This window comes from Blennius ocellaris (genome assembly GCF_963422515.1).
Source record: "Blennius ocellaris genome assembly, chromosome: 1".
NCBI classification, from domain to species: Eukaryota; Metazoa; Chordata; class Actinopteri; order Blenniiformes; family Blenniidae; genus Blennius; species Blennius ocellaris.
The window spans coordinates 7,309,774-7,326,753 of NC_137650.1; the positions used below are offsets into that span (position 1 = coordinate 7,309,774).

The 16,980-nt window shown below is 45.8% G+C and overlaps 1 protein-coding gene across 7 annotated transcripts in view; it reads right to left on the reverse strand.

Annotated features, from left to right (window-relative positions):
• myo5aa (myosin VAa) overlaps window positions 1-16,980 on the reverse strand; it is a 51,283-nt gene that overhangs the window by 5,972 nt on the left and 28,331 nt on the right. For 2 of the 7 annotated variants that reach the window (XM_080516969.1, XM_080516966.1), the window contains exons 14-32: window positions 16,611-16,694; window positions 13,744-13,899; window positions 13,010-13,107; window positions 12,635-12,721; window positions 12,114-12,222; window positions 11,770-11,981; window positions 11,531-11,687; window positions 11,165-11,404; window positions 10,829-11,077; window positions 9,192-9,285; window positions 8,306-8,451; window positions 7,815-7,928; window positions 7,428-7,562; window positions 6,727-6,783; window positions 6,338-6,565; window positions 4,193-4,293; window positions 2,449-2,529; window positions 1,118-1,316; window positions 483-548 (exon numbers count right to left, since the gene is read on the reverse strand). In XM_080516969.1, coding sequence (XP_080373095.1) covers window positions 483-548; window positions 1,118-1,316; window positions 2,449-2,529; window positions 4,193-4,293; window positions 6,338-6,565; window positions 6,727-6,783; window positions 7,428-7,562; window positions 7,815-7,928; window positions 8,306-8,451; window positions 9,192-9,285; window positions 10,829-11,077; window positions 11,165-11,404; window positions 11,531-11,687; window positions 11,770-11,981; window positions 12,114-12,222; window positions 12,635-12,721; window positions 13,010-13,107; window positions 13,744-13,899; window positions 16,611-16,694 — 2,613 coding nt within the window. Of the gene's footprint in view, window positions 1-482; window positions 549-1,117; window positions 1,317-2,448; window positions 2,530-4,192; window positions 4,294-6,337; window positions 6,566-6,726; window positions 6,784-7,427; window positions 7,563-7,814; window positions 7,929-8,305; window positions 8,452-9,191; window positions 9,286-10,828; window positions 11,078-11,164; window positions 11,405-11,530; window positions 11,688-11,769; window positions 12,223-12,634; window positions 12,722-13,009; window positions 13,108-13,743; window positions 13,900-16,610; window positions 16,695-16,980 lie in introns of all 7 variants that reach the window. The other 5 variants (XM_080516968.1, XM_080516967.1, XM_080516964.1 and 2 more) reach the window with 3 other exon arrangements.

Sequence of the window (16,980 nt, forward strand, 5' to 3'; positions counted from 1 at the left end):
CAGGAATTGCCAGAAACACTTTTCATGAGAAGAAAAATCTAAACCAATCAGAAGGTAGAAAAACTCAGTTTTGCTCATTTACAGCCAAAAAGAAGTGCGTTGACAAAGACTTCAGGAGACTTCAGTTTGACCTCCGATCAAACTGGAGAAGCATTTCCCACAATGTCCCAACCTCTTTTTTTTTTTTTTAGGAATTGAAAACATAGAATAAAGTGCAGCTTTGCCTTCAGAGAGCAAACAGAGAGCAAAGTGGCGTTTACAACCAGCCGTTCGGCTGCTGCGCTAATGCCAGAGGTGTGAAGGCTGAAGACTCGCTGGGCGTTAGGAAGGAGGAGGAGGTGCAGAGCTGCTCCGCCGTGGGTTACAAGAGCTGGAGAGAGTTAGAGCGCCACCCGGTGCCATGTCACGCTGGACCCACAACCTCAGTTAGTCTTCACACACATGCAGACACACACACACACACACACACTGGCTCTACATACAACCATCCGTCGTAAAATGATGACTCGAGCCTCTTGGGACGCCGTGGGGTCGTCGGCCAAAAGTTCCTGTCAGATGATATCATCCACATAAATGAGCGCTGAATGTGTGTGTGGAAGTCAAAACCTTTAATCTCTTTTATGCTCAAAATAATGTGAATGAACGTCTTACAGTGTGTATACCGAGTTCTGTTTTTTTTTTTTAAAGTGTCAGGTGGGTTTTGAAAGCATCACCTAATTGATGTGTTTCTAAAGCACATGTGTGACAAACATCCTGCTTAAATGACTCATTGGGACTTCATTTAAACAATCACTGGGAAATGGCCGGAACACAATATCAACTTTTCTTATGCTCTTTAACAATATTTGACCTGGAAAGAAGAAGAAATGTGCACATTTCACTTGTTAATCAACAATTTATCATCCAGGGGGGATTTTTTTGTTGTTTGGTTTACCGTCTGGGAAAAATACTTTTTGAATCCAAACTTTTTTTTTTGTGCTTCACGAGCGTCGAAAACCTTCCGGTAGTTTTTCATTTTCTCTGACTCCTACTCCCGCAGGTGAGCTGCTCATACAGTTGAGGCCGCCGCCTCCTCCTCCTCTCAGCCGGCCGGCCCCGGTGTGTCGGTGCGGCTCACCAGGTTCTCGTTGGTGAGGCGGGTGATCTCGTGCTGCAGGCTGGCTTCGATCCGGGCCTCCGGAGGCAGCTGGAGGTTCTGAGCCAAGAGCTGCTGCTGCCGGTTGTTCTCCTCCTTGACGGTCTGCAGCTCGCCGCGCAGCGACTCCACCTCGTTGTCGTAGGTCCTCCGCTGGGTCTGCAGCTGGTGCTCCAATAACCTGAGGAGGAGGAGGAGGAGGAGGAGGAGGGTGGAGAATAAAGACAAAGAGACAAGGATCAGCATCAGAGAACGGCTGCAGGGCGGAGAAGAAGACAAGTCTGTTCCAGGGTGGAGAAGCAGCAGCAGCAGCAGCAGGAGCAACAACATGCTGTTCAGACACCAGCAGCAGAGCAGTCCAGCCTCTCTGAACGACACTAACTTGTGTTTCTTAATAAACCAAGCCCAATGAACAGCCTGAGGTCAGAGGTCAGAGGTCAGAGCAGGCAGAAGTTCAAGTTCCCTTTGAGGAAATCGTTTGCCAACATGCAAGAGCTTATTTTCTATATTAGAAAAAACTAGGATATTTAAAACGTTTCAAAGAGAAGGTGAAGAGTTCGAGTGAACAAACCAGCTCATTCCTCATTAGTAAAGATGCTTTTGTTTTTGCCACATGACAGAAACTTCAAATCATGTTTATAACATCCTTATTATTTTTGGACACAAAATAAGAACCAATTAAAAAAAAAACAACACATAAATAAAACCCTCAAAAACAGCTGATTGACGAGAAGTGTATCAAATACATAAGGAGCATTATTTGGTTAACAATTATGTTTCACGGCGGGAAATTTCAAAAGAAAAACTGGAAATGTACTTGAGTTGATGTGATGGAAAACAACAGGTCAAATAGTGTTTGTGAGCTTTTAGTCTGCTGATGAACACGGACGTCCAAGATTCACAGCGTAAAGCCATAAAACACTGCAAACACTATCTGAGGCACGTTCTGTTATGCGTTACCATTTAATGGATCCGTGAGTGGCAAGGTCACCAAGGAGGGAAGGCAAATTCTGCTGCATCATCAGAAACACTAATGAAAACCTTCACGGGTGTGTATGTGTCGTACACAACCACATAAAGAACAGTGTGTACATCCTGCAGCTGTCTAATATATCAAAACAATGCAGCGAAATCAATGTTGAGGCAAAACCATGACAGGTGAAGAAAGTGTGTGAGAAACTGTTCACACAGAGAGAAACAGCAGATCTCCTCCTTTCCTCTTGGAAGGCAAACGGATCATGCTCTGAACAGCAAAAAGACCGGAGAAGAGGAAGAGAAAAGAAACGACGCTCGTGTTTGAAACCCAGTGACACCTGACGGTCTCCTTCAGGCCCTGATTAACCAGCCACAGCTCGCCGTCCTCATTCAGCTGGTGGACGTCTGGAGCTGCAGATCTGACCGACACACAACAGGAACATGAAAAGCACTAAACTCAACAAGTGGAAAAACCAAAAAGCGACAGAGGACAGATGTGTGCAGAGGTTGGTGTGCGAAGAAGTGAGAAATAAACAGGAGTGTAGAGGAACACATGAAGATGGTGTAGCTTTTTTTTTAATGTTACATAAAAACCGACTGGTTTGAGGTTTGATATTGAAAAGTTGTATGAATTTGAGGGAAAAGCAGAAAACTACCATTTTGCACGACTCTGGATACTTTCACACCGACTCAATGCATCTTATTAATACTGACACTGATTAATTCACGGCACCTCTAACTGTAGCTGTGGTTGTGTCATAGTTTTTGCATGTTTGCCTTCAGGAATATGGAATTATCTACTAGATTGAGCAAAATACAAGGAAGAGTTAATGCTGAGAGAGATTAGAATGTCCAACATTACAAGGTCTACAAACATTCAAGTGGTTTTTTAACGTCTGTTTTCAATGAAACTTGAAGTAAATCGGCTCAGCCTTTTATTTGCTGACTTTATACAAGATATTTTCTGTTATACTCCTGAGATCTTGCAAACCTTTCTGGATATCTTCCACTTCCTGTTCGTGTGATCAAATTCCATATTAAAAGTCTTTATTGTTTTAATGCTGCGAACAGTTTCAGCACAATTTATACAGGATCTCAGTGAATCAGGCTCAATGCTTTGCCTGTGTAGGGAATTTAATTTGGTTTTATATGAGAATGTTCCTGCATTTTCTTAACGATTTAGTGTGTTTAAAAGAAACCAATGGAGCAGCTTGGGAGAAATAGAAAATGCAGCGATGCAAAACACAAGTTTGAAGGAAGTTTCGACGGATTACAACGCAGAGAAACATTACGTTTTGTTATTGACAAATTTGTATGTTTGTGTGTTTTTGCGCTGCTTTCAAGCCAATAAGAGAAGCAAAACTGTGGAAACTCAATGAAATGAATCAAAAGGCGTCGCGGCGCAAACTTCCGTCAAGCAGCGCATCTCCGCTTTAAACACGATGTGGGCGGATTCATGCAAAATGAACCTCAAACTCATTCCATCAAGCTGAAACCAAACTCCTTCTGCCAAAGCAGCTGAACTGCAGCCGCGGTGTCACTGACGACACTGGAAGAAGAGTCGCTTGCAGCTCAGACTCTCTCATGCTTTCCTGCCACAAAGTGGGTAATTGACAGAGCGAGAGGCTGTGGTCACGTCCAGGACTGGTGACGTCAATGGAAACATCCCCCGACTCCAAACTATTCAGAGCCGACCGAATCTCTCCAAGTCGCAAAGACCTCGAGCGGAGGCCGTCCTGCTCTGTCGGGTCTGAGCCGAGACTCCAGCCGGTTCGGTCACTTCTCATGCCGTCGGGTCAGAAAGCGCTACTCGAGCCTTCGGTCTGCCCCGCGGCGTGAAACCAGCCGAGTCAGCGTTTCAGCCGCGGGGAGCGACGGCGTGGCCGTCCATGCTCGCTGCCGCAGCATGCGGGGGCTCAGCGGTTACCTCAGCCTACTCAGGAGGTCGCTGACGTCCAGCGACTGACGCGAGGACCTGGGGGATCTGACGGGACAAACAGTGGCTCACAAACACACACGAGAAACAGGCGCTTGGGCGCCGACGTCACAGTGGATCCTCAGGCTGAGCCGGGAACGTCGTACCTGTTGGTGTCTTTGAGGCCGACGTAGGCCTGCTTGACTTCGTCGGAGTCCTTCAGCTTGGACACGTCGTCGGCGTAGACCGACGGCTCGGTCATCGTCTCCTGGAAGGAGAGACACACTTGAAACCATCCGACTGCAGCGCCGCCATTATTAACAGCCGTGAGGTTTAAACTGGCATCACATCCTAAACAAGCATCTCACACCGCAGTGACATATTTACTTCGACCTCCAGCCAAACATTACTTTCACCAAAAAAATAAAATCCCTACATCTGTGCAGAGTCAGCGTGGTACAAGAGCCACCATTGAGTTGCATTAATACCTGAAAGTTTAAATTAACTGATGTGCTTTAATGGTGGGCTCAATAGCAGGATCGCCTCCTTTTTATTAATGCGACGACACAAAAGCAAGTCTGTAATGAGCCACACACGCTTCAGGAAGATCCACTGTTGTGATGAACAGCAAGGCTCTTTTACAAAAGACGGTAAAATGACCGCCGAGCACGAGGTTTAGTGGCAGAATGACACTGGGTTGATGAAGCACGTAGAAATGGCAATACAGGTGAAATAGTCCGACCACGTCCAGGGCGGGCGGCGCTCATCTGAGCCTCTCGGGGTTAAAGACGGGTTTCATTTCTAAAGCTGAGCTTTTCTTTTGATTTAATCAAAGTTTGCTTGAGCTTCTGGCTGCAAGTTTTTTTTTAAATTTCTGTGAGAAATTCCACTCATTTCACAGATTTCTTCAGTTATTTTTAAAACTCGTCTTAAAACCCATTTTTATTCTTTGGCTTTTACCTCAGCGTGAGATTTTGCTCTGGCTTTAGTGCCTTTGTTTTTTTTATTGTTTTAACTTTTTATGTTTTGTTTATTGTTTTACCATCTGATTGTTTTTATTGCTTTAACTTTTTTATTGTTTTTATTGTTTTAATGTTTTTATTTTGCCTCTTATATTTTTATTTCAATGTACAGCACTTTGTCTCAGCTACAGCTGCTTAAAGCGCTTTATAAATAAAGTTGAGTTGAGTTGAGTTATTTCCTTCAGCTGGCTGTTGTGACTCCAGTCCTTAAAACCGAGTTTGCAATGTCCAAAAAGTGAATATTTGTGAGACGACTATGTTTTTCTCTAACTAGAGGAAGCTATGAAACTAGGGTAAGTATTAGTGGCTGGCCACTGGACTGTAGATGAGGGTGTCTGCAAGGCAGAAACACCCCCTGATTCAGAGGAACACCACTGATGACGTGTCCCAACATTTACATCCTCCCCATATGGGACACAAGTGACACGCCTCAGTTTGCACTGACAGTCCTGGACGGGATTTCTTGCATGTAGATGATTTGCACACTGAACAGAGCAGACGACAATCCAGTGAAACACACATGCAGGTGCCATTGTTCAACTGTACCTTCTCATCCTGTGGGGGGAGCGTGAGTGAGAGGAGAGAAGGTGGAGACAGGAAAGTTAGACACAATGCAGGGGGGACAGTGACACAAACACCGTGAACAGAGATGAATTTTACCCCAAAAGAACCCAACAGCTGATAAAAACAACCACCAAACTGACCTGACATGTCAAGGTGCCTCTCAAAAGTCTTAAAAATTTATTTTTTTCCGTCAGTTATTTGTACTTTGGAAAGCATCTAAGCTCATAAAATACAAATTTGACATATAGCATTCAGATCTTTATGATTTGTTTGTGAAAATAGAAAAATAAAAAACAAATATAACTCATCATGTTTCTACTTTAACTGCAATTATTCTGAAACGCAAGTTGAATAGTTTAAATTTCATCTACATTTTGTGTTTTTCGTAATTTTAGAGATGTACTTAATAATATAATCCACTTCTTTCAAACACGAAATGTCATTGCGACGTCCCAAATTGCTTAAATGAATGTAAAAAAAAACAAAACAAAACAAATCTTTGTCTTTTTTTTTGGGAAAGATTTTTTTGTCACATTTCCGTGAAATTTTTGCAAACGGACAGCAACAAGATGAGAGTGAGAACATCTACATGTGAGAGGGTGATGCCAGCAGCTCTTGACGGAAAACAACCACATGCAGACAGAGACGTGTTTCGGTGATACTCAGACGACGGCACGAAAGAAAGAAAGAAAGAAAGAAAGAGAGGAAAGAAGTAGTGTTTCCCACCTTGTGGTGCATGGCCTCCTTCTGGCTGACGAGCTGCGAGCGCAGGATCAGCACCTCCTCCTTGCGGACCTCCAGCTCCTCGCAGGAGGCGTTGAGCTGCTCCAGCAGCACCTTGTAGGCGGGCGACCCTGGAGCCCCGGCGCCCGTGGCTGCGTCGCCCAGCAGGCTCTTCCTCATCGCCGCCAGGTCGTGCTTCAGCTTCTTGTTCTCAGACTCCAGCTCCTGACGCTGAGGAGCCAAAAAAAAAAGGTTGGGGGCGTTTCAGACGACCGCGGCGGAAAATCAAGTGAAGTGAACTTGTGATTTTACGAAAGGAGCTGATCGTATGGCTCTCTGGAGATCAGTGAAGGTCGATAGGGTTTGGGTATATCAGTTTTTCAGCCACTCACCTTGAGGGACTCGTACTCCAGTTCAGCCCCACGAGCCTTTTTGAACTCTGCGTCGTCCTAAAACCGAGAGCAAGACATGCTCATCACATCCTTCGATTAGCAAAACAGATCAAATGCATCTTGGCAAAGCAAATTATACTATTGGAAAAGCCTGTTTATCACTTTTTAAATGGCGCCACATGAAGACGGAAGGAGCATTCATGGAAAAAAAATCACAAATCTTTGCTGCTGGATGATTAAAGTCTGAAGAAAGAAGCATTACTGGTAAATCAAACATGAAATTATTTACTAAACAGGAGCGTCAGCAGCCTGTTGCAGGCCTGCACACAGCCACACCAGCAGGACATCTCCTCCTCACACAAACTTTAGTTTGACAGCCGTAATCTGTCGTAAGTCAGCCAGTCCAGTAGGGCGGCGCTCTCAGTTGAGTTTTCCTGGCCAGAATTCACACAAGCAGCTGTGATGCTCGTTCCACAAATGCAAACTCCAAACAAACGTCTGAGCATTCAAACAGAAGGTGAACGGTGGAACATCGACTGTCCTGAGGCTTTGTTCGGACAATAAAATTATTTTGAAAAATAAAATTGTCTTCACCGTCATTTCTGAGCTCAACGGTCACCGACTGCTTCGCACTTTGCTTACACACTGAAAGTTGTGTGGAACTTGTGACTATGGCGAAAGAAGTGAGTGTGGGGCCGTACCCTGGCTCTCGCCCGCTGGAACTGCTCCTCTTTGTTTTCCAGCTCGTTGCGCAGCGACTGCTTCTCTTGCTCGAGTTCTGTGAGTCGCTTCTGCAGCTTGAGAGTGAGTGAAGTGTCGATTCCTCGTGTCACGTCCTGCAGTCACAGAGGGATTTTAGTGAGCGCTTAAACCACATCAAAAGAATTGTCTTTGTTTTGATTTCATGAAAGACTCTTATTTCTACAAAGACACAACAAGTGCAATTCTCTTTTTAAAGACGTTTTCCGGACTCGTGCTGCGACACTGTGTTGTCCGTTACGTCACAATACATTTCCTAACAGAAGAACTTGTGTATCTGAATGTTTCCTTCAGTGGAATTTCAGTACACTCCTGCTCGGCTTTCTTACTTCGGCGGCGCGGGAACCCTCTTCCAATTCGGCGTACTCGGAGTTGTAGGTGTACTCTGATTCGTTGCTGCTGTGGGTGGAGTCTGTTCTCCTGTGGCCAGGCTTGGAGACGCGCTTCAGGATGAAAGAGGAGGGGAAAGGAAGTTTTTACTAAAGATTACAGACGTTGTTAAAATAATGCTAGATGTGCAGAAAGGGGAGCGGTCTGGTGAGGGGCAGTCTGAGGAAGTCTATTTGATTATTGTTGGAATTCTAAGTAACAGTAGTGGGCTGAGTAATTGACGAGAGGCGTCAACTGTTGGAAACTGCATATAAATAAACTAATTGTCATATCCAAAGACAAGTGAGCCTGACATGGAAATATACACCGACTCAGCAGTTTCATTACAACACTGTGTTAAGACGTTAAATACTAGACTGAAACTAGAGAGTAGAAACGTGCAGACTGCTCATCAGTCAGGTGAAACTGTGTGAGGCGGGTGTCTCCTCACCGAGGAAGCCATCTCCTCCTTCAGGTCGTCGTGTTTCTCCTCGAGGCGAAGGTGTTCTCTCAGGAGATTCTGGTAGCGAGAACGCTCCTCGTTCAGGTCCGTCTCTAGCTGCTGAGTCTCCTGAGCTATAGCCCGAGCCATTTTCTCTGAGGGGACGGATAAGGAGGGAAATGCACTTTAATACAAGTACGCAAGCACCATTAAATGAAAGAACCATTAAACGTCCCTTTGTGGACAGAAGTGATGTCTCTCAGAGAGACATTTACATGTAGGTCATTTACATGGTTTGACTGTGCCGACCCAGAGTTGTGAAGTCGGGTCACTGCCAAAACTGCGGCACTGCCGATAATGCTCAATAATGACCATTCGTCATATTTTAATCATGTTTAGCACGTAACGTCACTGCTGTATGAGCGCCGCAGCTCATTAACATGTCAGAGGGCGGAGTTACGCGATGCACCTGAACGCGTCACTCACAACTGTCGGCTCCTGCAGTTAAAACCAGACTAACATGGCGGCTCGGACACAAACGTTCTCTTTCAGAGAAATGTGCTTCTGAAAACACGGTTAAAATGCTGCTTCACAGAAGTGTGGCTGCTGAGAGGGGGCGTGGCCTGCTGTGATGGGGGCGTGGCCTGCGGGTTCAACAGCTTCTTCATGGAGTATGAACTCTCCTACCGAAAAAAGCTTTTTGTTCCCCGGCTAATGGCCGACATCACAGCCACACTGGGGCCTTGAGCTCCCTCCCAGTTGCAGCACACCAGTTATTGGGCTTTTCCACAACCTTGGTGATGACATCATCATGAGACTCAGGTGTGCTGAACAGGGAGAGAGCTAAAACATGCAGGACGGGACCGCTGACATAGATGATTCTTGTGCTACATACCTGTCATTTGCTGACTCTGTTCCTGAATCAAGCGGTTCAAGTCGTCCTTCTCGGTCTTCAGCAAACCGTTCTGATCTTTCAGCTCCGAGACCATCTGACACACAGAGATGTACTCAAGTCAGTCACCGTTGGCATCTTTAATAAAAACATTGTGAAGACACTGCTACGAAACCCCCGCATGTATTTGACAAGGAGGAGTGTCGTTATGTTCCGTTTGACAATAAGAAGGTAAATATCAGGAAATAGGACTCTTCATGTCGTTCAGTTTTAAGACACAAACATCTAACTGAATCAATTCTTCTACATCATACAACTGTTTTCTTCCCACTGTCAAACAGCTCAAAGAGTCTATAATTATAGACTATACACTACTTTTAACTTTTAGGTTTCATTCATTTGTCGAGTTATATTTTTGCATTGTTTCTGTTGTTTGATCTATTATTTCCCAAAATCAAATGTACTACTACTAACTTTGCATTTCATAGTTCACAGCAAAGAAGGAATACAAGGAAACGTGTATTCTTACCGACAATAAACACTGTGTGTGAGTTAGGTGATGTTATGCGGACTTCCTTTTCATCGTAATGTTGATCACATGCATCTCACTTTTGTTTTATCAGGCAGCTCACCCTCATTACTGTCTTTTCTCCCCAAAGTCAAGACTTTAAGAAATGATACACAAGCAAATTGATTTGAAATTCATTTTAAGAACTGATGAGGGAAAGTAGTTTTGTCTGCGACACGTGTTGAATCACAGTCGTGTTCAATTCTTCAGTTGGTTTATTTTCCATCTGGTCTGGAGGGTGAGTGCAGTAAAAAGGTGAGCTCCCTCACTCATCCTGCTTTTGCAAGTGTTTCTTGTTGCGAACCGGTCGTCTGACTGGCTTGTTCTTTGCTGTTGACTAAAAAATGAACAGATTTTGAAACAAATAATTGCATCGACTTCTAAAGTGGAGGCTCCTCCTCGGAGTTCATCGGATTAGACGCTCAGTTTCCTTACAGAGAAATGTGAACGCTCGCCTTTTGACCAGCTAAATTGTTTGAACTTCAATAATAGAATCAGCGGGAATAAACAGTGTGAAGGCAGACGACCATGAATGAAAACAAACTAAATGACTAAACCACGGGGCTCACTCACACACTCACACACACACAGCAGCTACCTCACTGTCTCACTACACCTGTGCTCACCTGCCCCAGGGCAATACTGCCCCCGGAGCCCACCATGAGCTCCTTTCCCTCTGCTGCGCTGTGGCTCCTGAATCGGGGGCAAAAAAACTCTGTCCTCAGGCACAAAAATGTGACATTTGGTGACATTTCCATTTCCCAGTAAACTACAGGGGTCGTACTTGTTGGGAGCCATTTCTCTAATCCTGTGTGTCAAATTTTTAAAGAGGGATTTTTTGTTTTACTTCACAGCCACAGTCTTGGGAAGATGAGGAGGGAAAAGGTCGAAAGGGAAGTTGGGAAAAGAGAAGCCATTTGTTTAGACATATGAAACGTCTTTGGGCTGCTGATTAAAATCAAATCGATTCCAGCAGAACGTACAGCGACGCACACAAGTAGATAAGAGGAGCATTCATCCCCAGCGTGCAGAGCGCTGGGCGAGCCATGAAAACGTTCAGATCCCGTCTTACTTTCTCCATTTCGCTCTTGTACGTCTGCGCCCAGTCCTCGATGGTCTTCTTCTCCTGCTGCGTGGTGCTCAGCTCCTTCCTCAGCTTCTCCAGCTCCTCCAGCAGGGACGAGTTCTGATGGGCTTTGTTCTTGTTGTCCTCCTCCACGCCCCGCAGCCGGGTCAGCTCGCCACGCATCCGCTCGCTCTCTGTGCTGTAGGACGTCTCCAGGCCGGACAGCTTGTCGTTCACCAGCCGGTTCTCCTTGGTCTGGCAGTGCGGGAGGGGGAAGACGTGAGGCTTATTACATGGATCCTGACAGAGTGTGGAACAGACAAAAGAAAGAAAACACGTCACCTGCTCGTCGATCCTCCTCTGCAGCTGCATGATCTTGTTCTCCATGCCCTTGTTGAGCTTCTTGAAGTGCTCCACCGATCGGGCCTCGATCTTCAGCTTCTTGAGCTCGCGCCGGGCTCTCATCCTGCGGATGCAGCACTGCAGGTAGACGATGGAGCGCAGGCAGCGCTTGTACCAGCACCGAGCCAACCAGCCCCGGATGCGCTTCTGGATGATGACGGACTTGTTCTGGCGCAGCAGCTAAGGGAGGGCAGCAGAGACGGAGGAAGTGGTTAAAACAATCGCACTTCAGACCAACTCCACCTCAGGCCTACGAATACGAATCGACATCGTGAAAAGTGTGAGAAGCACGACAGAAGCGTTTACCCCCTGGTACTTCTGCCGGGCCATGTAAGCCCTGAGGATGGTCTGCAGGGCCAGAGCAGCAGCCTGCTTCTTCCTGTAGCGCTGCTTCTCCACGTACATCCGCTGGTACTTCTGAATGACGGTGGCCGCCTGAGTGCGACGCATGAACTTGGCCAGGCTGAAGACAAACCACACATCAAGTCACGACTCCTCAGTGTCAACAGTTTGTCTCGCAGCGCGGCGGGAGGAGACGGACTGACCAGCGGGCCTGGTGTCCCCGGGTGAACCTCTGGATGGTGATGGCGGCGTTGCGCTTGCGCAGATACTTCTTGCGTGCCAGCCAGCAGCGGATGGTCTTCTGAATGCGGATGCAGGCGGCGCGCAGCTTATCCGCCCTCAGCTTCTCCAGGTAGGCCACCTGTCCAGCCCTGAAGAAGATCTTCGTCTTCCCGAACTGGTATTTGTCCTGGTCCTGAGGAAAGGAGCAAAGGTCAGAGGTGGGACGGGGTCGGGGGGGGGGGCAAAGAAAAAAGATGCAGAACTTGTGTAAATTTGGGGCTTTATATTGTGCTTTTAGCAGGAAAAGAAGGAAAAACAAGCCGACCTGGACTAATTTCTCCAGAACGTTCTTGCAGGTCAACTTTTTGTCGGGCAGCACGTCCTTCTGTTTCATGAGGACCCTGTAACGGCTGAAGAACTCCTGGTACGTCCATCTGACACACACACACACACACACACACACACACACACATTTATACTGCTGAACACACTGCTTTGGTTTTGTCTCACTTAATTAAAGCGCCTTTGTCTGCATATAAAGAAATTCTTTCGTTAAAAAAAACAAAAAAAACCCTACAATATTACAAAGAACAATTATGTGAAAGGTTTTACCACCTTTAGAATCAATGATCAAAAATGAATTTTCCAACTCATAAAGAAAGTCTGAAACCATTTTAAATTCCAGTATTTAAGGCTAAAAACAGTCTCGACCTTTAATGACGACTCGACCTTTGAAAAGACACGTTGAGACATTATTCAGAGTCCAAAAAACTCCTCGGGGGCAAAACACCCCCATGTGACTCGGTGTGGAGTCACAGCCGCCCAGCAGCCGGGGTGCTTCACTACCTGGACGGGAATCCTGCAGCAGAGATGCGAATGGTTTCCAGGACGCCGCAGGCTCGGAGCTGCTGCACCGCACGTTTGGGATCAAACCTGTCAATTATACACATCAACGGTCAACGTCGCCGCGGTCAATCTCGCGTAACACTACGACTTATTCAGTGCATCAAAAGCATTTTTCTCAGTTATTTATTATGTGTGAAGGAGACAGAAATGTCAAAATAAACACTCAAGAATACAGGACGTTGCCCAGATGGTAAGTTTCAAACATAAAGACGTCAGAATCCAGAATATTAACCGCATCACGCTGTCAGAAAGTAAAACCCCTGAGCAAATTAAGGGGGAGATGAAGACACACAAAAGCAGAGAGGGGAGACTCACGAGAAGGCCTGCTTGAAGTCGTTGGGTTTGATGCAGCGGACGTAGTGTGGAGTGGTGGCGTTTAAAGTATCCATCAGCATTTGTAGTGAGTTACGGAACTGCAAAGAGGAAACATCGTCAACATCATGCAACAGCTGTGTCAATCAAAACGCATGCATGTTGAAGGCGTTCCGTACTCCTGATGTCAGTTGCTCGGGTCTACATAAGACAGTTGCTGATGTATTTGTTATTAGATGTCGTGCTGGTGTGACGCTGTGGAGCTGATTTGCTGCCACACTTCCTACAGTAAGAGTCAGTGTGAACGTGCTCACAATCTGAACAAGAACAGTCATTTGGACATTATATCGCAGTGACGACAATGTGAATGATGCACAAACACATTTAGAACTGGATTCCCTGCTATTTGACCACCTGAAGCATTGTGGCGCACTACAATCAAACCGACTGCACAACACCACTGCAAGTACATTAAAATACACAATCAAAATGTACTTTTAAAAAAAATTATCTATTGCGATTTTCCAGCTTTATGTTCATTGAAAACTGGATTCAATGTTTGTCTTTGAGTATTTACACATCATGAGCTGTTCTCAATGTATTGCTCTCTCTTGTTCTGCATCATGCCGCTATTGTTTTGTTGGTGATCTGCACGAAACTGTATAAAAAGACTTATTGAGTGATGAATTAAAAAAACAACAGCAACAAGAAAACATCACTGATAGTGAGCTCTTCACCTGACAGCCAACAGTCTTCTTGTGCTCCTTGCTGCTGGAGTCCCGGCCCTTGTCTGGCTTGACGCTGAGGCGGGTGCGGCCCCCCATGCCTTGCGCCTGGCCGGTGGGGCTGGTGGCTTTCTGCTCGTCGCGGAACAGCTCCACCAGCAGGTCGAACTACGAGAAGCAGCGCAGTTCCAGTCAGAGACACAGCCGCTGACGGCAGCACTCAGATATGCCTGAAACACTTCAAGGACGTTTCACCCTGGATGAAGTGTTAAATCAAGTGAAATGTGCAACTGATAAAGATAATAAATGAGTCCAAAAGTATTTTGCTTTCCTTGGAGTCAGGCCATACTTACTGCAGTGCACATGGGCTCACACAGCAGGAGGGCACAGTACACATGTCAGTGCTGTTGCTCAGTGAAACAAGCATGAGAGTTAATTTTCTTTTCTGCTGAGTGAGTAGATTTCGCTTGATCTGCTTTTTTGTTAGATTCGTTCACAGAATTAACGCTAATTAAAAAAATAAATAAAAAAAAAAGGTGACAGGGTTTAGTTTTCTCATATATGACGTTATGCACTGGCCATATATGAACGCATGGCATTGTTTGGCCATGGTGTTAGGACGTTAACAGCGTAATGAGGAACACGCGGCTCTTAGTAAAGCCCACACACATACACACACACACACACACACACACACACACACACCAGTGCTTGTTCATATAACGCTGAGGTTATATGAGGAGGACGCTGTGTTAACGTGTGCGGCTCCAGGACCTCCTGCTGTGCTCAGAGCCGTACCAAGCTGCGTCTCCAACCAGCGCCATTCAGCAGGACCGCCGCGGCCACAAAGGCTTTAACGTGCTGCTCGCTCTCAGCGGCGCTCCGAAAGATAAAAATACCCTCCCGTCTCTTTGTCGAGTCCTCTTTTCTCTTCCAAGGCTGCCTTTAGTGCTCCCCCCATGCAGCAAACAAAGGCCCGACGCACACAAACGACTTCAATCTCCTCAGTGTTGTTAGAAAGTAATAACTCCGTGCCAAAGAGAAGGAGGAGAGGCCAAAAGAAAAAGGAGAAAAAAAAGAAGAGAAGAAGCAAAATGAAGCGCTGCGGGCGGACCAGCGTTGTAAGAACGCTTGTGTTTACCTTCTGCTGGCAGGGAAGGTTGTCATGATGAGGACAGAACCAAACATACATGGACAACATGGAGACAAACACAATGACAGCAAAAGGGACAGTTAAAGAAAATCGGAATGTCCAACAACGGCCACAGGTCAAGTCAAGATCAGCTTCAGCGATTCCACAAACTAAGACTTGACCTGCGAAGGTGAATAAAACATGACATACTGATGAAGAAACACATGTTTTTCTTTTTTTCCAGATGTCTTTCTACTGACATCAGACCTAAAAACACACATTGCAGACATTTGGCCAGAGAACTGCTGCACTGGGACTTTATCTCTCCTCGCTATGATCCAATTACTGAGTCGCAGTGCATCGTGGGAAATCGCCGTCATCAAGCATTTTCTTGAAACGTTGTATTGATTAGACCCGCGAGCAGACGTCGGCAATTACTGTGACACTCCTGCGCACTTTGCAGGTCCCAGTGCAGTTTCCACCGTCTTCCCAGCCTCCGTCCGTTCGGAGGTGAAGAGTTCAGTTCAGTGTGAGAAAATCCTCACACTCTTTTATCTTCACACACTGACAAACAACAGGACAGCTCCTCACAACACAATAACCACATTCTGGTGTTTTTGGCCTTTAGTTCTCTGTGTTCATGTGTTAAATGAGAAACCTGCAATAATTCAATATCCTGCGAAGGCTAGTTTCAGACCAATTGATCAGAAAGGCACCAAAACTTTAGAAACGAGATATGAAACAAGCTTGATGAATATTTGATGGAGTCTCTGTGTGTGAGATCCACTGGTGAAGCTGGGCAATAAGGGGTGACCACCACTTAATCCCAGTGATTCATCACCATGCCGACACTCAAAGTGTGCCTTGAATGTGTGTGCGTGTGTGTGTGTGTGTGTGTGTGTTTTAGAGGCGAGCTCAGTCAGTATTTACAGTACATTTCAACTCTTATCCAGTTCAGCTCTGTTCAGGCTGAGGTCCAGGAAACAACAGTTGAAGGTCACAGTGAGTATTCTGAACAAACACTGTGTGGAGAGCGCCGCTGAGGATCTCCAGGGTCAGCGCTTCTTTTGACTGTACCGACTCGTGTTGATTTCCTACAGATTTATACTAAACTTAGCTGTGAGTATGACCTGCTGGATAAACGTACCAGAACCTAAACCTGAACATATGAGACCAGCGTAAATTGTGTTAGTGTGCAATGGGGGCCCCCACCAGTACAGAACAAGGGAAGACTGACCAGCAAAGGCATGTATGAGCAGCTGTCTATAAGGAAGTTGCGTAGTTGAATGTAATATATGGTGATGAAGAAAATGCAAGAAAACCTTGTTTGTACAAGAGTATATTGTACAAACAACTTCAGCCTGCTGAGGTTTAAATGTCTATACGCAAGCATCACTATTATTATAATAGCATAATACTGTATGTATTGGCAATTGGAGCATTTAATGCATATATATTGATAAGTGTGACAGCCACTGATCCAACTGTGTGTGTGTGTGTGTGGTGCTCATATTTCTTTTAATACCACTGGCTCCAACATTACCCCGTTCCTGCCAGAGGAGGGCGCTGCCTCCCTAAACCTTCACATGGCATGATTTTTTCAATAAACAAGGGCTCATTTGACCTCTCAAAGATCAGGTGCCTGATCGGAGCGGAGCTGCAGACTACTTGGGTGTTTTTCCTCAGTATTTGAAGTCTCGGGTCACTGACTGACTGAACACACGACGTCATCGCCGGCGTGCCTCACCTTGCTGGCCTTCAGGACGTTGATCTGCTCCTCGTTCACCGTGTCCTTGTTTTTCTCCAGGAAACCGTCACACTGGTACTCCACCTGTGCGTCGACAAGACCACAGCACAGCTCGTGTGACCCCAAGTGTTTTTTTTCCATCATCAAAATGTTTTTCGATCGTATGTTCTCATGTCAACACTGAAGCCTGAACACTTGACGCAGGTTTATTTTAATGCATCGACATTAATCATAGAAAGGTTTTGTGAGATATGTATCCCGCTATAGTGTCAGGGGACCTGAAAGGAAAGTCCATTTCAGTCCTCCACCCATTCCTCCGTCATCTTGCAGTGATGCTGAATGTGAAACCGATCCTACAAAGTGGATTACA